At 40.2% G+C, this 17558-nt stretch overlaps 1 protein-coding gene across 9 annotated transcripts in view; it reads left to right on the top strand.

Moving 5' to 3' along the window:
• FER (FER tyrosine kinase) overlaps positions 1-17558 on the top strand; it is a 456675-nt gene that overhangs the window by 86746 nt on the left and 352371 nt on the right. For all 9 annotated transcript variants that reach the window (XM_042251005.2, XM_060416072.1, XM_060416073.1 and 6 more), the window contains one exon: positions 5093-5192. In XM_042251005.2, coding sequence (XP_042106939.1) covers positions 5093-5192 — 100 coding nt within the window. The remainder of the gene's footprint in view (positions 1-5092; positions 5193-17558) is intronic.

The raw sequence follows: 17558 nt of genomic DNA on the forward strand, positions 1-17558 counted from the left end.
TGAGTGACTGAACTGAACTGATGAGAGAAATCAAAGGAGAAATAATTGTTATCCCTTGTCCTCAATGTTGTGAATATATCAGTGCTTCCCGTTTTGAACTATAGATTTAATACAGATCCCAATCAAAATCCCGGCAAATGCTGAACTGATTCTAAAATCCATATGGAGTAGCAAAAGACCCAGGATAGGTGACAGAATCTTGGAGAACAGGATTGGAAGACCAGCATTATGTGACTCCCAGATTTATTATAAAGACACAGTAATCAACAGAGTTTGGCGTTTGTGAAAGAAAATGAACAGATAAACAAATAGTTCAGTGAAACGGAATACAGAGTCCAGAAGTAGATTCACATAAATATACTTGACTGCTCTTTGAAAAAAAGGGGCAAAGTCAGCACAGGGGAGAACAGTTAATATTTTCAACAAATGGCACTGGAACAGGGGCAAAAAATGTGCAAATAATGAATCTTTACACAGATTTTACACCAGTCACAAAAATTAACTCAAAATGGATCACAGACCTAAATATAAAATTTAAAACTGTAAATAGAAAACCTAGATAACCTTAGATATGGAGATGATTTTTTAGATAGAACACCAAAGGCATGATCCATGGAGAAATGATTGATAAGCCAGAATTCATAAAAATGTAAGACTTCTGGTCTCTCTTCCGCCCTTCCTGTTTGTTTCTCTTTCTTTAAAAAAATGTTTATTTTTGGCTGTACCATACGGCCTGTGGGGTGCTAGTTCCCCAACCAGGGATTGAACCCAGACCCTCAGCAGTGAGAGCACGGAGTCCTAACCGCAGGACTGCAAGGGGATTCCCTCCTTTCTCTCTTTTTTAAAAAATTATAACTCTGCAGCAGTGTGTGTGGCATGTGTGGCATACAGCAAAGGAGCAGCATGAGTTTTCATTCCGAGAAATTTTACTTACATTGGATGCAAGTCACGGTACGAAGCTGTGACTCTGGTCTCCAAAGATGTGGCATCTTGATTACAGAATTTAGGGAAGAGTAATGGAATTGACTGTGTGGATCACAACAAACTGTGGAAAATCCTGAAAGAGATGGCATACCAGACAACCTGACCTGCCTCTTGAGAAACCTATATGCAGGTCAGGAAGCAACAGTTAGAGCTGGACATGGAACAACAGACTAGTTCCAAATAGGAAAAGGGGTATGTCAAGGCTGTATATTGTCACCCTGCTTATTTAACTTCTGTGCAAAGTACATCATGAGAAACGCTGGACTGGAAGAAGCACAAGCTGGAATCAAGATTGCCGGGAGAAATATCAGTCACCTCAGATATGCAGGTGACACCACCCTTATGGCAGAGAGTGAAGAGGAACTAAAAAGCCTCTTGATGAAAGTGAAAGAGGAGAGTGAAAAAGTTGGCTTAAAGCTCAACATTCAGAAAACGAAGATCATAGCATCCAGTCCCATCACTTCATGGGAAATAGATGGGAAACGGTGGAAACAGTGTCAGACTTTATTTTGGGGGGCTCCAAAATCATTGCAGATGGTGATTGCAGCCATGAAATTAAAAGATGCTTACTCCTTGGAAGAAAAGTTATGACCAACCTAGACAGCATATTCAAAAGCAGAGACATTACTTTGCCAACTAAGGTCCGTCTAGTCAAGGCTATGGTTTTTTCCTGTGGTCATGTATGGATGTGAGAGTTGGATTGTGAAGAAGGCTGAGCGCCAAAGAACTAATGCTTTTGAACTGTGGTGTTGGAGAAGACTCTTGAGAGTCCCTTGGATTGCAAGGAGATCCAACCAGTCCATCCTAAAGGAGATCAGTCCTGGATGTTCATTGGAAGGACTGATGTTGAAGGTGAAACTCCAATACTTTGGCTACCTGATGCGAAGAACTGACTTATTGGAAAAGACCCTGATGCTGGGAAAGATTGAAGGTGGGAGGAGAAGGGGACGACAGAGGATGAGATGGTTGGTGGCATCACCGACTCGATGGACATGAGTTTGGGTGAACTCCGGGAGTTGGTGATGGACAGGGAGGTGGCGTTCTGCAGTCCACAAAGAGTCAAACACAACTTAGCAACTGGACTGAACTGAAATGAAGGGCGTTGAAAGTGAAGCTCAGTAGGGTCTCAAGCACACTCTGGGTGGTCTATAAACGAGTATAAGCTATATAATGACTTCACAAATTTAAAAGAACAGTGAACTGAAAGCAGCTTGATATGCAAGATAAAATGAACCAGTTGGGAGGATTTTCAGACAGGTTTCAACAACAGACATGAATGGGATACATCAGTTTAAAGGTGTGCCAGATAGGAAAACGTTCAATTCCCTGAGACCAGAGCAGTAAACTGCAATGGGCAGTCATGCAGATGGAAGTGTCCATATTTCTTGCCTGCTGCAAATATGTATTTATACACACACACACACACACACACACACAGACACACACAGACACACACAGACACAGAGACATTCTCCTCAAAAACAAAACAACACAAAACAAAAACCACACTTCTACAAAATACAATATCAAGGGAATGAGAAGATGAACTGTAAACTGGGAGAAAAAGTTTGTAAGGACATTTGATAAAAGACTGTTATCTAAAACACAGAAAGAACTCTAATAAGTCTACTAAGAAAAGAAGCAACCTAAGAAAAAATAAACACGTCACCAAACAAGATACACAGATGGCAAATAAGCAGATAAAAATATGCTCAAATTTTATGCCATCAGGGAAATGCAGACTGATGGAACAATGAGATACCACTGCCCCAAATTAGAATGCCCCAAATCCAGAACACTGATGACGTCAAATACTGGTGAGATTATGGAGCAACAGGAACTCTCATTCATTGCTGGTGGGATTACAAAATCCCACTTTGGAAGACAGTTTGGTTGTGTTTTACAAGAATAAAAATAGTCTCACCGTTGGTTCCAAAAATTGAGCTCCTTGGTATTTATCCAAAGGAGTTGAGAACATATGTCTACGCTAAAGCCCACACTTAGCAGTTTATAACAGCTTTATTTATAATTGTCAAAACTTAGATGCCACCAAGATGTCTTTTAGTAATGAATGGATAAACTGTGGTTATCCACTGCATCCAGACAGTGGAGTATTATTCAGTGCTCAAAGGAGATGAGCTACCAAGAAGGACATGAAGGACCCTTAAATGTGTATTACCAAGGGAAAGAAAGTGAAAATGTTCCTTGCTCAGTTGTGTCTGACTGTCTGCCACCCCGTGGACTGTAGCTGGCCGGGCTCCTCTGTCCATGGGATTGTCCAGGCAGGAATGCTGGAGTGCATTGCCATTCCCTTCTCCAGGGGATCTTCCCGACCTGGGGGATGAACCCAGGCCTCCCACAGTGGAGGCAAATTCTTTACCATCTGAGCCGCCAGGGAAGCCCACTAAGTGAGAGAAGCCAGTCTGAAAAATACATCTGATCCTACCTACATGGTATCCTTGAAAGGTCAGAACTGTTGGTTGCTAGGGGTGTGTGAACATGTGGAGCCCTGAGGATCCCACGATGGTGAAACAGCTGTGCATGGTCCTGTAGTGGTGGGATACATGTCACTGTATGTTTGTTCAAAGCCGTAAATACACACCACGAGTGAATTTAATGTAGCCTGTGCACTTGTGCGATAATGATATGTTCTTATAGGTTCATCAGTTGTTAACAAACGTACAGACAGACTCGAGTGGAGTACGCTGATGATCAGTGAGGCCGTGCATGAGTAGGGATAAGGGACAAATGGGAAATCTCTGTCCTTTGTGCTCAGTTTTGCTGTGATACTAAAGCTGCTCTAAAAGGTGAAGGCCATTAAAACATGTTAACCGGTGAGGTTTTCTTTTAAAGAGACATGATCTGAAGTCATTTCTATCTGTATCTGTATCGTGGGCTTTCCTGGCGGCTCAGCCTATACAGAATCCGCCTGCAGTGCAGAAGATGCAGGTTCGATCCCTGGGTCGGGAAGATCCCCTGGCGAAGGAAATGGTGACCCACTACAATATTCCTGCCTGGAGAATCCCATGGCCAGAGAAACCGGGAGTGCTACAGTCCATGGGGTTGCAAGAGGCGGACATGACTTATCGACTAAATGACGAACGGTATCTGTATGTTATGGGGCTTCCCAGGTGGCGCCAGTGGTAAAGAACCCTCCTGCCAATGCAGGAGACATAAGAGATGTGGGTTCGATCCCTGGGTTCTGAAGATCCCCTGGAAGAGGGCATGGCAACCCACTCTAATATTGTTGCCTGGAGAATCCCATGGACAGAGGCGCCTGGTGGGCTACAATTCATGGAGTCGCAAAGAGGGGGACACGACTGAAGTGACTTAGCACACATCTATCATAGCTGTTGACATGTTTGTTCACTTACACAGCGCCATCTTCCATGCTGTCAAGAACCTTGGTGATGCAGAATTTGTTTAAAGTAGGCTCTAGGATTTTCTTCCAAATTGCTTAATGTCCCTTTAGCAAGTTTTTAATGCTGCTGATTTCTGAACTCTTTTCAAAAGTCTTATTAGATGTTTTTCAGATACCACCTAAGATTCTCAGTTTTTTCTTGAATGCTTTTTATGGCTGACTGCAGACTCAAGGACTTGGGTTTGTCAAGCCTTTCTGCAGAAATAATGACCAAGTTAATGTGTGCATGCCGTGACCGCTGTCATGAACGCTGCCTGGTCAGCATTAACTGGATGCATCTTTTTAGAGATGTTACAGCGTAAAAAAAATTCATATTAGAACTGATGAATTATGACAACTTGGAGTTATTCTGTATGATTAAAATAAGAATTTTAAATTAGTTTTTTTATTAAAGAAAATATTTCTGTACATAGAAATAAATTATTGCCGTTTAAATTTTAGATAATGACAGCACTAGTTTATGATTTGCTCTTCTTTTTAAGAAATGGTTTTCTTTTTTTCATATGCTTTGAATTTATCACCAATTTCTAAGCTAATTTTAGTTTATTGTTTATAATTATATATTAAAGAGCACTTCTGACTCATAAGCAGTAAAAGATGCATCAGTTAATGCTTTGAAATTTAAGTTCTTGACAGATGTAAATTTAAGCTTTTAAAAATCTTTTTTGCATTTCTTTTTTTTGACAGGTTACAAAGACAGAATTAGAGAAATTAAAAACCAGCTATAGACAATTAATAAAAGAAATGAATTCCGCCAAAGAGAAATATAAAGAAGCTGTAGCGAAAGGTATGGCACAATTAGGAGTAATGTTTATCGCAGTGACTTTTATCATTTGAAGGTTATCTTTATAAGTGGTGGAATGAATCCGATTAGACCGATTAACATATAGGTATATTAAAATAAGCCTAAATAAACAAATTATCAAACTGAATAATTTTTTCTTTTTGAGGTGGAAACTATTTTTGAGTAGTTCATACTAAATAGAATTATGTAGTACTTGTGATAGGGAGCAAAGAATGTTTAAAAATTTCCCTCAGATTTCAGATTTACTTATTGAATTAACGTTAAATAAGAAAAATAAAGTCATATTTGTTTAGATGCCTTTATTGGTCCTCTTTTTACCTGTATTTAAGTACCATTAAAATCACAAGTCATTTTATAGCTTAGTTTTGCTTTTATAGCTCAATTTTATTGTCGTAAAATTTTCATAATACGCTTTGGAAATAAATGGAAAGAGAAACATTATGTTTTTAACAGAGATTTCTGGTTATAGTTGTAAATGTGACTAAATAGTCGTCATATTTAGATTTTTTTAATTATAAAACTTTTTTCCCTGGTCATATATAAACATTAGTAGCTGCTCTTTCGGGGATGGAAATGGGAACTGACTCCAGCGTTCTTGCCTGGATGATTCTATGGACAAAGGAGCCTGGGGGCCACCGTCCTTGTGTGCTCCAGTCACGCGCAACGAGCTGCTCAACAACAAGCAGCTCTGAAAAAGTGTTATCATTTAACTTATCTTCCTCTTTTATTACTGCATTCTCTCTTTGTCCTCTGCTTGTATATTCTTCCGTTGTGTCGTTGAGGTAAATGAGATAAACAGCTCCCGTGTTTGGATATGTTTTGCGCAGTGAGAATGCGGTGTTCCTGTTAGTCCCAGTAGGGGGTTTCGAAGCCGTGTTCCCGCTCTCCGCCGCGGCCTGTCTGCCTCCCTCGCCCACCTCCTCCTGCTGCAGTTTCTGGCCTTCCTGCGCTCCTCCCTCCCCGCCCCTCCCCTGCCTCCCTCCCCGCCCCTCCCCTGCCTCCCTCCCCGCCCCTCCCCTGCCTCCCTCCCCGCCCTTCCCCTGCCTCCCTCCCTTCTTCCCTGGTGCTCCCAGCGCCCAGGACTCCCTAAAGCGTTTCCTTGGCGTCTCTCTCTCCCTGTCTCTACCCCTCCCACATTGCTTTTCCTGTTTCTCTTTCTTGCAGGGTTTCTGCTGCTTTTTTAGGGAAGATGAATTAATATTCACAGTTTGCTTGTTTTTACTTACTTTTTCTTGCACCTCAACCAACATTTTGAGACCCTGATCTCTTTTTAACGCAAATTTATCTTTTAAAATGCGTTTGTAGTTAAGTTACGTAAGTTATTTAAGTGCAGAAAAGAAGAAAAGTGCAATAGTGGAAAAATCAGTCAGACTTTAGAGTCAGTCTTGGATGTAAGTTCCGATGTTGTATGATTATTTCTTAGTTTTCAGATTTCATATACCTAAGTATTATTCCTTATTTGTTTTAAAGAGTGCTTTACATAATCAAGAAATATTTACTGAGTATTATTTGCTATCTTTAAGTTGTTGAGATTCAGACATTCAAGGAACTTACCCATTGCTAGTTGATGTTCTAACCTGGGAACTTCAAGTCTTCTCCTGTTTCAAAATTTAGCCTTTGCTAAGCCATCAAGAGTAATTTAAAAACAGCTTTGTACCTTGAGCATTACTACTCAGTCTGTCAAAGAGTAAGTTTTATAAAGTTCATTACCTAATGCTTGGCTAGCATTCTGAAATTTCCTGTAGTATAAATATCCATATTTGAATTCACTCAGAGCAAGTGATGACTTAATTCATTTATATTGTAATCCATCTATGTGAAGTATTCACAGTAGGTCTATATCTGATGGAGAATGATTAATTAGGAAAAGAAATATATTATTACTCCCAAGTCTGTGATATCTACTTTTAATGATAGTTTATTTTTTGTTTAAAACATGAAATCTAATTCTTGTATCATAAATTTTAAATAGTTATTGTACCTAATGTTTATATTATCAAAGACTATTCACAGGTAATAATTGTTCTTTATTACTTTTGGTAGAGATAAAACACCATTTATTGCTGTGTTAGTAATAAGAAGGAAACTAGAAAATCTGAAGACCATAGCTTTAATTGATCTTAAGAAGTGTATTATTTGACTGAGTCTCCTGTTAAAATATGTGAGCTTATTTATTAATATATTTCCTTTGTAAAGGTGTTAGTGATAGTGTGTTCTTGTTTTCAAGAATTTGATTGCTCTCATTAAATCAATTTATAATGTGTAGAGGATGTACTTTCAAAGTAAGTTCTTATGTAACTATGTAAATACATGAGACATATGTAAATTTCCCTTTTATAATCATAGCTATCTTTATACTCATGTTTATATGAAAAAGTATAAAACTACTTTTGAAAACCTGGTTTTCAAACTGCTGCTACATTTATCACGGAAATAGGGGTTGTGTGTGTGTGTGTGAGGTTGTTTCCTCTTGATAAGCATGGCGTGTGGGCAGATTCTTGCAGCATTTACAGGTTTTATGTCAGAACTGTAGCTTATCTGGGGAGGCCCCACCAGGCCATTTCTGGAACGGGCTCTAGGAGCTGCTGGGGCACTGGCGGTGGAGAGCCAAACCATGGCTCTGGCGTTTAGAGTCCTTACTTTAGGAATCAGGAGGTCTTGGGAAAGCTGTTTGAAAACTCAGTCCAGCACATGAGATCCACCCTGAGAAGACACGGCTCTGGAGGGCATAGCATCTGGCAGTAGTTGCTGTAGTGAGTCAGCGTCAAATTCTGGATCTGATGGAGAACTGGTTTAGAATCCAGGTTCAGTGACTGCAACTGGAGGTTCAGCCACAGTATAGATCCATAGGCAGCCTGGGTTCATATTGACGTTCCAGACTCCTGACTCCTGCTGTATGGATTACACAAAATACTTTCAGTTTTCAATGTTAGAATTTATATCAAAGAAACACTGATTTATGTTATCAAATGTAATGTATAGCTTCATTTGTAATATTACTAGAGCATCATTTATGTTGGGCTTCCCTGATAGCTCAGTTGGTAAAGAATCTGCCTGCAGTGTGGGATACCTGGGTTTGATCCCTGGGTTGGGAAGATCCCCTGGAGAAGGGAGAGCTATCCACTCCAGTATTCTGACCTTGAGAATTCCACTCTTCTGGCCATGGAGTTGTAAAGAGTCGGACATGACTGAGCGACTTTCACTTTCATTTTAGTTAAATTTTTTGTTTCTTTTGCAATATATCCTAAATATCAAACTCATTTTGTTCTCTTCTATGTTGCGGGAGCAAATATTTGTTTTAAATTAACTTGATCTGAGTAGATCTGATAGACAGAATGTGTGATGAACTATGGAAGGAGGTTCGTGACATTGTACACGAGACAGGGATCAGGGCCATCCCCATGGAAAAGAAATGCAAAAAAGCAAAATGGCTGTCTGGGGAGGCCTTACAAATAGCTGTGAAAAGAAGAGAGGCGAAAAGCAAAGGAGAAAAGAAAAGATATAAGCATCTGAATGCAGAGTTCCAAAGAAAAGCAAGGAGAGATAAGAAAGCCTTCCTCAGCGATCAATGCAAAGAAATAGAGGAAAAGAACAGAATGGGAAAGACTAGAGATCTCTTCAAAAAAATCAGAGCTACCAAGGGAACATTTCATGCAAAGATGGGCTCAATAAAGGACAGAAATGGTATGGACCTAACAGAAGCAGAAGATATTAAGAAAAGGTGGCAAGAATACACAGAAGAACTGTACAAACAAGATCTTCACGACCCAGCCAATCACGATGGTATGATCATTCATCTAGAGCCAGACATCTTGGAATGTGAAGTCAAGTGGGCCTTAGAAAGCATCACTACGAACAAAGCTAGTGGAGGTGATGGAATTCCAGTTGAACTATTTCAAATCCTGAAAGATGATGCTGTGAAAGTGCTGCACTCAATATGCCAGCAAATTTGGAAAACTCAGCAGTGGCCACAGGACTGGAAAAGGTCAGTTTTCATTCCAGTCCCAAAGAAAGGCAATGCCAAAGAGTGCTCAAACTACCGCACAGTTGCACTCATCTCACATGCTAGTAAAGTAGTGCTCAAAATTCTCCAAGCCAGACTTCAGCAATACGTGAACCGTGAACTTCCAGATGTTCAAGCTGGTTTTAGAAAAGGCAGAGGAATCAGATATCAAATTGCCAACATCTGCTGGATCATGGAAAAAGCAAGAGAGTTCCAGAAAACATCTATTTCTGCTTTATTGACTATGCCAAAGCCTTTGACTGTGTGGATCACAATAAACTGTGGAAAGTTCTGAAAGAGATGGGACTACCAGACCACCTGACCTGCCTCTTGAGAAATCTGTATGCAGGTCAGGAAGCAACAGTTAGAACTGGACATGGAACAACAGACTGGTTCCAAATAGGAAAAGGAATAGGTCAAGGCTGTATATTGTCACCCTGCTTATTTAACTTCTATGCAGAGTACATCATGAGAAACGCTGGACTGGAAGAAGCACAAGCTGGCATCAAGATTGCCGGGAGAAACATCAGTAACCTCATGTATGCAGATGACACCACCCTTATGGCAGAAAGTGAAGAGGAGCTAAAGAGCCTCTTGATGAAAGTGAAAGAGGAGAGTGAAAAAGTTGGCTTAAAGTTCAACATTCAGAAAACGAAGATCATGGCATCTGGTCTCATCATTTCATGGCAAATAGATGGGGAAACAGTGTCAGAATTTATTTTTTTGGTCTCGAAAATCACTGCAGATGGTGATTGCAGCCATGAAATTAAATGACACTTACTCCTTTGAAGGAAAGTTATGACCAACCTAGATAGCATATTGAAAAGCAGAGACATTACTCTGCCAACAAAGGTCCATCTAGTCAAGGCTATGGTTTTTCCAGTGGTCATGTATGGATGTGAGAGCTGGAGTGTGAAGAAAGTTGAGTGCTGAAGAATTGATGCTTTTGAACTGTGGTGTTGGAGAAGACTCTTGAGAGTCCCTTGGACTACAAGGAGATCCAACCAGTCCATCCCAAAGGAGATCAATCCTGGGTGTTCATTGGAGGGACTGATGCTGAGGCTGAGGCTCCAATACTTTGGCCACCTCATGTGAAGAGTTACTCGTTGGAAAAGACCCTGGTGCTGGGAGGGATTGGAGGCAGGAGGAGAAGGGGATGACCGAGGATGAGATGGCTGGAGGATCTTATGAAATTATGACACTTCCGTCTTGGCAGAAAAACTATGACCAATCTAGACAATGTATTAAAAAGCAGAGACATCACTTTGCCAACAAAGATCCGTATAGTCAAAGCTATGGTTTTTCCAGTAGTCATGTATGGATGTGAGAGTTGGACCATAAAGCAAGCTGAGCACCAAATAAGTGATCCTTTTGAACTGTGGTGTTGGAGAAGACTCTTGAGAGTCCCTTGGACAGCAAGAAGATCAAACCAGTCCATTCTGAAGGAGATCAACAGTGAATATTCATTGGAAGGACTGACAGTGAAGCTGAAACTTTGCTACTTTGGCCACCTGATGCAAAGTGCCAGCTCACTGGAAGAGACCTTGTTGTTGGGAAAGATTGAGGACAGAAGGAGGAGGGGGCGAGAGAGGATGAGGTGGTTGGATGGCATCACCGACTCAGTGAACATGAGCTGAGCCAGACTCTGGGAGAAAGTGAAGGACAGAAAAGCCTGGCGTGCTGCAGTTCATAGGCTTGCAGAGAGTCAGATACTATTTAGCAACTGAACAACAACAAAGTCTACAAGTGGTAAATTCAGCTTTTGTACATCTAAAAAAGATTTTATTTCACCTTTTTTTTTTTTGGAAATATATTTTGCTGGGTATAGAATTTTTCTTGGCAGTTTTTTTTTTTTTTTTCTTGTTAGGTCTTTAAAGATGTTGCCCTTTGGTGCTCTGAAGGAGAAATCTGTTCTAATCATTTTCTTTGTGGCTGTACATGGTTTGTATTTCTTTGGCAGCTTTTAGGATCTCCTTCTATTTATTAGTGATTTTGAGGAATTTTATTCTGATACTCCTTTATGTAATTTTTTTGTGTTTATGGGTTCTGAGCTTCTTATATCTGGAAGTTTATAATTTTTGTCGAGTTTGGGGCGCTTTCAGCCGTTATTTCTTCGCACATATTTTCTGTCTGCGTCTCTCCCTCTCGTTTCCTTTGAGGACCCCAGGACGTGCGCACCATGCTATTTGCCTTTCTTACAGCCTTCTGATGGTCTGTTCACTTTCCCCCCTTGTCCTGTTCTGTTTCTGCTTCCTGCTGGTTAGTTTGTATGGTTACGTCTGCAGTTCTACTGATCTTGTCTTCTGCAGTGTCCAACCTGCTTTTAACTTCATGCACTGTATTTTTCATCTCAGGTATTACACATGTGCCTGAATAATTATTATTTGAGTCTTTTCTTCAACCTTCCGTATATCCACTTGACACATTCACCTAAATTTTTGAGTCTTAGTGGGCTTCATCCTTCCTTCTCATTTGTTGGTAAAGTTGTCTCAGTTTATTCACTCCCAGATTTTGTTTGTTTTGCCATCATCTTGTCTATATCATAGAAAGTATGCGTCATCTTTATCCACGTACTTCCATGCACAGCCTTGTTTGTACGCCATGTTAGTACCTTTTTCAAAGTTAAAAAATACTTCTAAGGAGTAAACGCCATGCTAATTTTATAAAATATAAGGAATGCTATATAGTGTTGAATTAAGTGAAATTAAATACGATTTTCCTTTGAAGTTCTATAGTTTGCTCGAAGATATACTGAAATATCGGAAAAGATATTCAAAACAACTGCTTCACAGCTGTGTATTCTGATACCTAGAGTTACACTAATGGTTTTATATTTACTAAGCCTCAGAATACCCACAAAGGCATTTGTGGGGCTTCTCTTACATGGGGGGAGTCTCAGTGTGTCTGCTTTGCGCATATCATATTCAGGAAAGACAGGATGGACTCTTCCACACTATATGTGCCCATACCAGTCAGTCTAGAGAAGCTTGTGAGGAACCTTCTTCATGAGCTTTTATAACAAGAGAGAGGAAACAAACTCCTTTTCAAATTCTTTTCTTCTGTATGAGAAACAGAGAGGAAAACGAAAGGATTGGTAAAACGCCTGATTATCTACCAGCCCTCACTTACCCAGGGCAGACAGAGTACCAGTGTGTCTCCTGCTTGAGCTGTGGGGGATTAGTTGTAAGTCTCATTCAAAAGTAAAATTTTCAGTAATGGGAAAGTAGATTTTCTTAAATTGCCTCTTCATGCGTTATGAATGGTTCTGTGATTTATTATAGCCAATTAAAAGTGATTAGATCCATTGAGTTGTCTCTTTGGAGTACTTTAATTATGAAAACCAGTTTGAAATGAGCCCAGACTTGAGACAGATGGTTGAATTTGTGTTTAAATAAATCTAAATCTTAAAAATGAATGAAACTTAGGAAAAGCTCTTTTAGTTGATTTCCTTGAGTCCACTAAGAATGGCAACTGGCTTTCTTATTTGATAACCCCTAAATATTGGGGATTTAAAAAATTCAGAATCATGTATGAATGATGTATGGAGGTCCCCTAGGAAAATACTCTGAAATTCAAATCACCTACCTCTGAGTTCAACATATGGAAGAAATGTGTTTTGAATACAGAATTTATTAAAGACCAAAATAGAGTTCAGGCTATGTTTGTTGGTTATTGGTCTATTGAAATGAGCTGAAAGTGGGAGGTTTTTCTCTTTTTTTGGATCTACTTATTTGTGCATATCAGCAGCTAACTTATGGCATGAATGCTTTTCAGTGTATGGAACTTGATAGGACTTTTACAAAGTCATAAGGAATAATGATACTCTTAATTATTAATCTAATTTACATTGGGTTAAAGCTGTATAAATTGGAATGACATTCATAATATTTGCATCAGATGCTGAAATATTATGTGGGATAGGATATGCTACATGATTCATTTATATTCTGCAGATAACATCCTAAAAATAATATGAAAGAACAATAATTTGATTTGTCCCTACTTTGCTTAGTTTTATTAAGTGAATAAAGCTAAGTTTCATATTCAACAAGATTAACAGAAGTTATATTCTTTTGCTGATTTTCCTCTGTATTTTGTAGGTGAGCTCGTTAACAATATTAGTTTTGGATTTGATTACTAGAAAGATGATATAAACAGATGCAGAAGGTAAAATTGTAATCTTCCTCTAACTTTTAATTTTAAAAAATTATATAAGTTTACTTAAAAAAAATAAGAGCTATCTCAGTTTGTGCATTTTCTCGTTATATACCAGGCACTGTCATCTGTATAAATGATATTGTAGATAACGGAGCACAGGAAATCCCTGCCTCTTGGAGCTTGCGTTTCAGAGCAGAAGCCAGCTGATTAGTGAAACATACAGTGTGTCAGGTGATGAAGGGTGTGATGGGGAGAACCTGGTAGGTAGATAGGATGCAGAGGATGATCAAGGCAGGTGTCACAAAGGAAAACATGTAAATGATGGGTGAAAAGTGAGGGAGTGAACATGTGGTTATCTGTGCTCCAGAGAGAGGGAAAGTGGACGCGAAGTCCTGAGATGGGATCCTGTCTGGCGCCTTTGAGGAGTGGCACAGATGCCTGTGTGGCTGGAACTGAGGGGCTGGTGAAGGGAAGGTGTGGAGGCACGAGATGAGAATGGAGACGAAGAATGATGGTAAGTGGGAGGGATGCGCAGATTATGTGGGGTCTTGCTAGGGCTTCCCTGTAGCTCAGTTGGTAAAGAATCCGCCTGCAATGCAGGAGACCCCGGTTTGATTCCTGGGTTGGGAAGATTCCCTGGAGAAGGGAAAGGCTACCCATTCTAGTACTCTGGCCTGGAGAAGTCCATGGACTGTATAGTCCATGGGGTCACAAAGAGTCAGACACGACTGAGCGACTTTCAGTCTCACTTTGCAAGTGGAAAGCCTTTGGAGGGTTTGAGCAAAGGAATGGCATGAACTTAAGTTTTAAGAGTAGAATTCTGTTGGGAGCCAGCGTGAGGAACTCCGCCCATGGCAAAGGCCATGAGGAGGGAAGCTTGGCATACGCAAGGCGTGATCAAGCCTCAGGAGACCCCCTGTTCCCGAGCATCTACCCCAAAACCAGAGTCCTTTACGGGGAGCTCTCCCCCATAACCATTTCTCTCAGAGAAGGAGTTAACTTGCAGCTCCAGTTAATAAAAATTCCTGGGCGTGACAAGAGTGTTTCAGCTTACGAACTCTGGAGGTTCTCTGGCCTGCCTGATCAGGCTCGTCCGGCCACATGTGATTGTTTACAGCCTCCCAACTGTGAGAGGCACGGGATGTTTTAAAACTTTCTAAATACAGACTCTTTTGAGAAGTTAGAAGATTATTAGTATAGCATTAGTAGGTTGATTAGGAATTATATTGGTGAAGGGTTTTTTCATTTGTTCTGCCAATAATTACTGCTAATTCCCTGCCCTGGGTGTGACAAGGATGTCTCAGGTCAAACCTCTGCTGACAGACTAGCTTGTGTGACAGCCTCTCAGCCATAAATAGCACAGAGAGTTTGGAGTATTAGCATAGGGCTTTTTTCATTGATGAGTCAATGATTGCCATCAGGCCTCCATATCCTTAGGCACCTGGGAATATATTAATCAATGTATTTGGAATATAGAAAAGGAAATATAGTAGTTTTTTGATGTTAGCAATACTAGACTTTTTGAGTTAATGAATCTTCTCTTTTGTTATAGATCACTGTACTTTGTTATAAATCACTATAAATCACTATGCTATGTAACTTTATCACTATCTTAAGACAAAATAGATCTTAAGGGGAACATTGGTGAAGGGTTTACATTTGTTGAGCCAATACTTGCTGCTAAATCTCCATATTCCTGTCCTTATAATGAATATAACTAGCATATAGGAGAAATAAGTATTAACCTTTAAGATTAATCATGTTAAACCTTAGGTTAAGTAAATTCCTTTCTTGATTGTAACTCACTACACCCTCACCCTATAGGAATGCAACTTTATTTGGAGGGTGGCGCCTGATTTAAGAAAAAAATCACCCCTGGAAAAATAAGTTTTCTGGTTAACTGACCGGTATCAGAAAGGGCCATAAAATGTCAGCAGACCTCATGGCTAAAAGATGATGAAACCCATAAGACCTTTGTATAATTTTATATGAAGCACCTGATTGTGACAAGGGTCAGGTCTGCTGACCCCCGTGTGACTCTGTATTCATCCCTATGTATAACAAAAAGGTATATAAACAAACCTGAAAAATAAAGAAATCGGATCAGTTTCTGGAAAGACTGATTCCCCCGTGTCGTTTCTTTCTCGCTCCCCGTTTTCCTGGCTGAATTCCCATCTGAAATGTGGGTACTCACCAAGCCTGCTAATTCTGCCTGGGCTTCTGAGATCGGACCGGGGAGGCCTCAGTGCCTCCTCTCCTTTGGGAGAATGGAAAGACTCCTGTGGCCTACGTAGGTGGTGATTGGGATTCCATGTAAACCAGTTATTCAGCCTCTTTTCTCCACTAATTCTCCTACTACACTATCTGTTTCTAATCTCCCTCTATATCTGTAATTAAATAAGTTTTTTCCAGGACGCCGACTCCGTCCCCACCTTCGAATCACCCTGGATCCACCGGGGCTGGACCCTGGCAGAATTCTGGTAGCTTTGTTGAGAATAATATGAGTGGTTGGGGAGGGATGGAAGTACTATTACTTCTCGGCTACAGGAGTAATCCAGGCAAGGGCTCAATGCTTTCTTGGACCTGGCTGGCAGCAGTAGAGGTGATGAGAAGTGGTCAAATTCTGGGTATATATACACCATTGATTCTTGTCATTTGTGGTAGTTACAGTCTATGAAATCAATGTGAATACTGAATTAGCATTAGCTGATTACTGAATCGTTGCCCTGGGTGAGGATAGCATAAGAAATTGGATCCCTTTAAGCAGGGTCACTGGAGAAGGTGATGGCACCCCACTCTAGCACTCTTGCCTGGAAAATCCCGTGGACAGAGGAGCCTGGTAGGCTGCAGTCCATGGGGTCACAAAGAGTCAGACACCACTGAGCAACTCCACTTTCATGCACTGGAGAAGGCAATGGCAACCCGCTCCAGTGGTCTTGCCTGGAGAATCCCAGGGATGGGGGAGCCTGGTGGACTGCCGTCTATAGGGTCGCACAGAGTCGGACACGACTGACGCGACTTAGCAGCGGCAGCAGCAGCAAGCAGGGTCACGGCATTTTTGACAGTTGGTCAATGCACCACTTTATATTTTGTGTGCTTCTGTTTAAAGACACCTTCTTTAATGTATATTGTTGACTCATTGATATTAAACTCACAGCTAGCAGTGTTGTAATTCATGACTCAACAGAGCTATCTGACACATATTTGCTCCATAAGGCACGTCGCAGGCTTCTTGAGCATAAAAGCACCAGGCAACACTTTGGCACAGTGCTGGGGGATTATTTTAAACAGCAGAATTACCAACAAAAGGATCATAAAAAAAGTATTTCTGCCGTCTTTATTAATTTTTCTTATTGTGTAAATATACTTGCTTTGAAGCATACATATTAAAACCAAGTTTTTTTTCTGTCATTGAGACTTTTTATCTCTAGGGTAAATAACTGAATTTTTAGATATAATGAACATTTAGATACTTTTGAGCTTTAATGAGTTTTTACAACTTTCTATTTTTAATTCTGACATTATTTCAGAACAACAGAAGTTTTGGAAGATTAATACAAAGAATTCTCATATATACTCCAGCCATATTTTACAAATATTAATGTTTTAGCAACATTATCATCTTCTCTGTACATGAGAAGGAAGCTGAAAACTGGTTCCTCTGTCTTTTTGACATGTTCCTGTTATTTATTGAGCACTTATTTTCTGGCTCATCTTATACTTTTCCTATTCTGGGTTTTGCTTCATTTCTCTAAGGAGCTGTAGCTTTCACTTAGTGGAAGATGATAGTTAAAAACCAATGTTTGTCCCTGGGTGTGCTCATTGCTACTGGGATGTCTTTGTTCTCAGTAGACAGAGATAGGAAATAAGCAAGTGCACACAAGCATACAGGCATACGTCTGTGCCGACTTCTGTGTCTGTTGCTCTATCTGTATTGAAACTGAAGTATTCACACTGATACTTCTAATTCTACTCAAACACCAAACAGTTCGCTCTGTCTTTCCCTATTTACATATTTGCAATTTCCTTCTTTGACAGTGAGAAACCTGGCTGCTCTTATTTGCAGTCTGCTTATCTGTTCAGTCCTAAAAGGGGACTTCAGAATTGCTAACTCATGCCTCTGAGAAAAAGAAACCTACTTACTGAAGTTCAGTACTTGTTTAGAGCTCTTTTTGCCTTTTGTCTTC

This window comes from Ovis aries, chromosome 5 (genome assembly GCF_016772045.2).
Source record: "Ovis aries strain OAR_USU_Benz2616 breed Rambouillet chromosome 5, ARS-UI_Ramb_v3.0, whole genome shotgun sequence".
Taxonomy (NCBI): domain Eukaryota; kingdom Metazoa; phylum Chordata; class Mammalia; order Artiodactyla; family Bovidae; genus Ovis; species Ovis aries.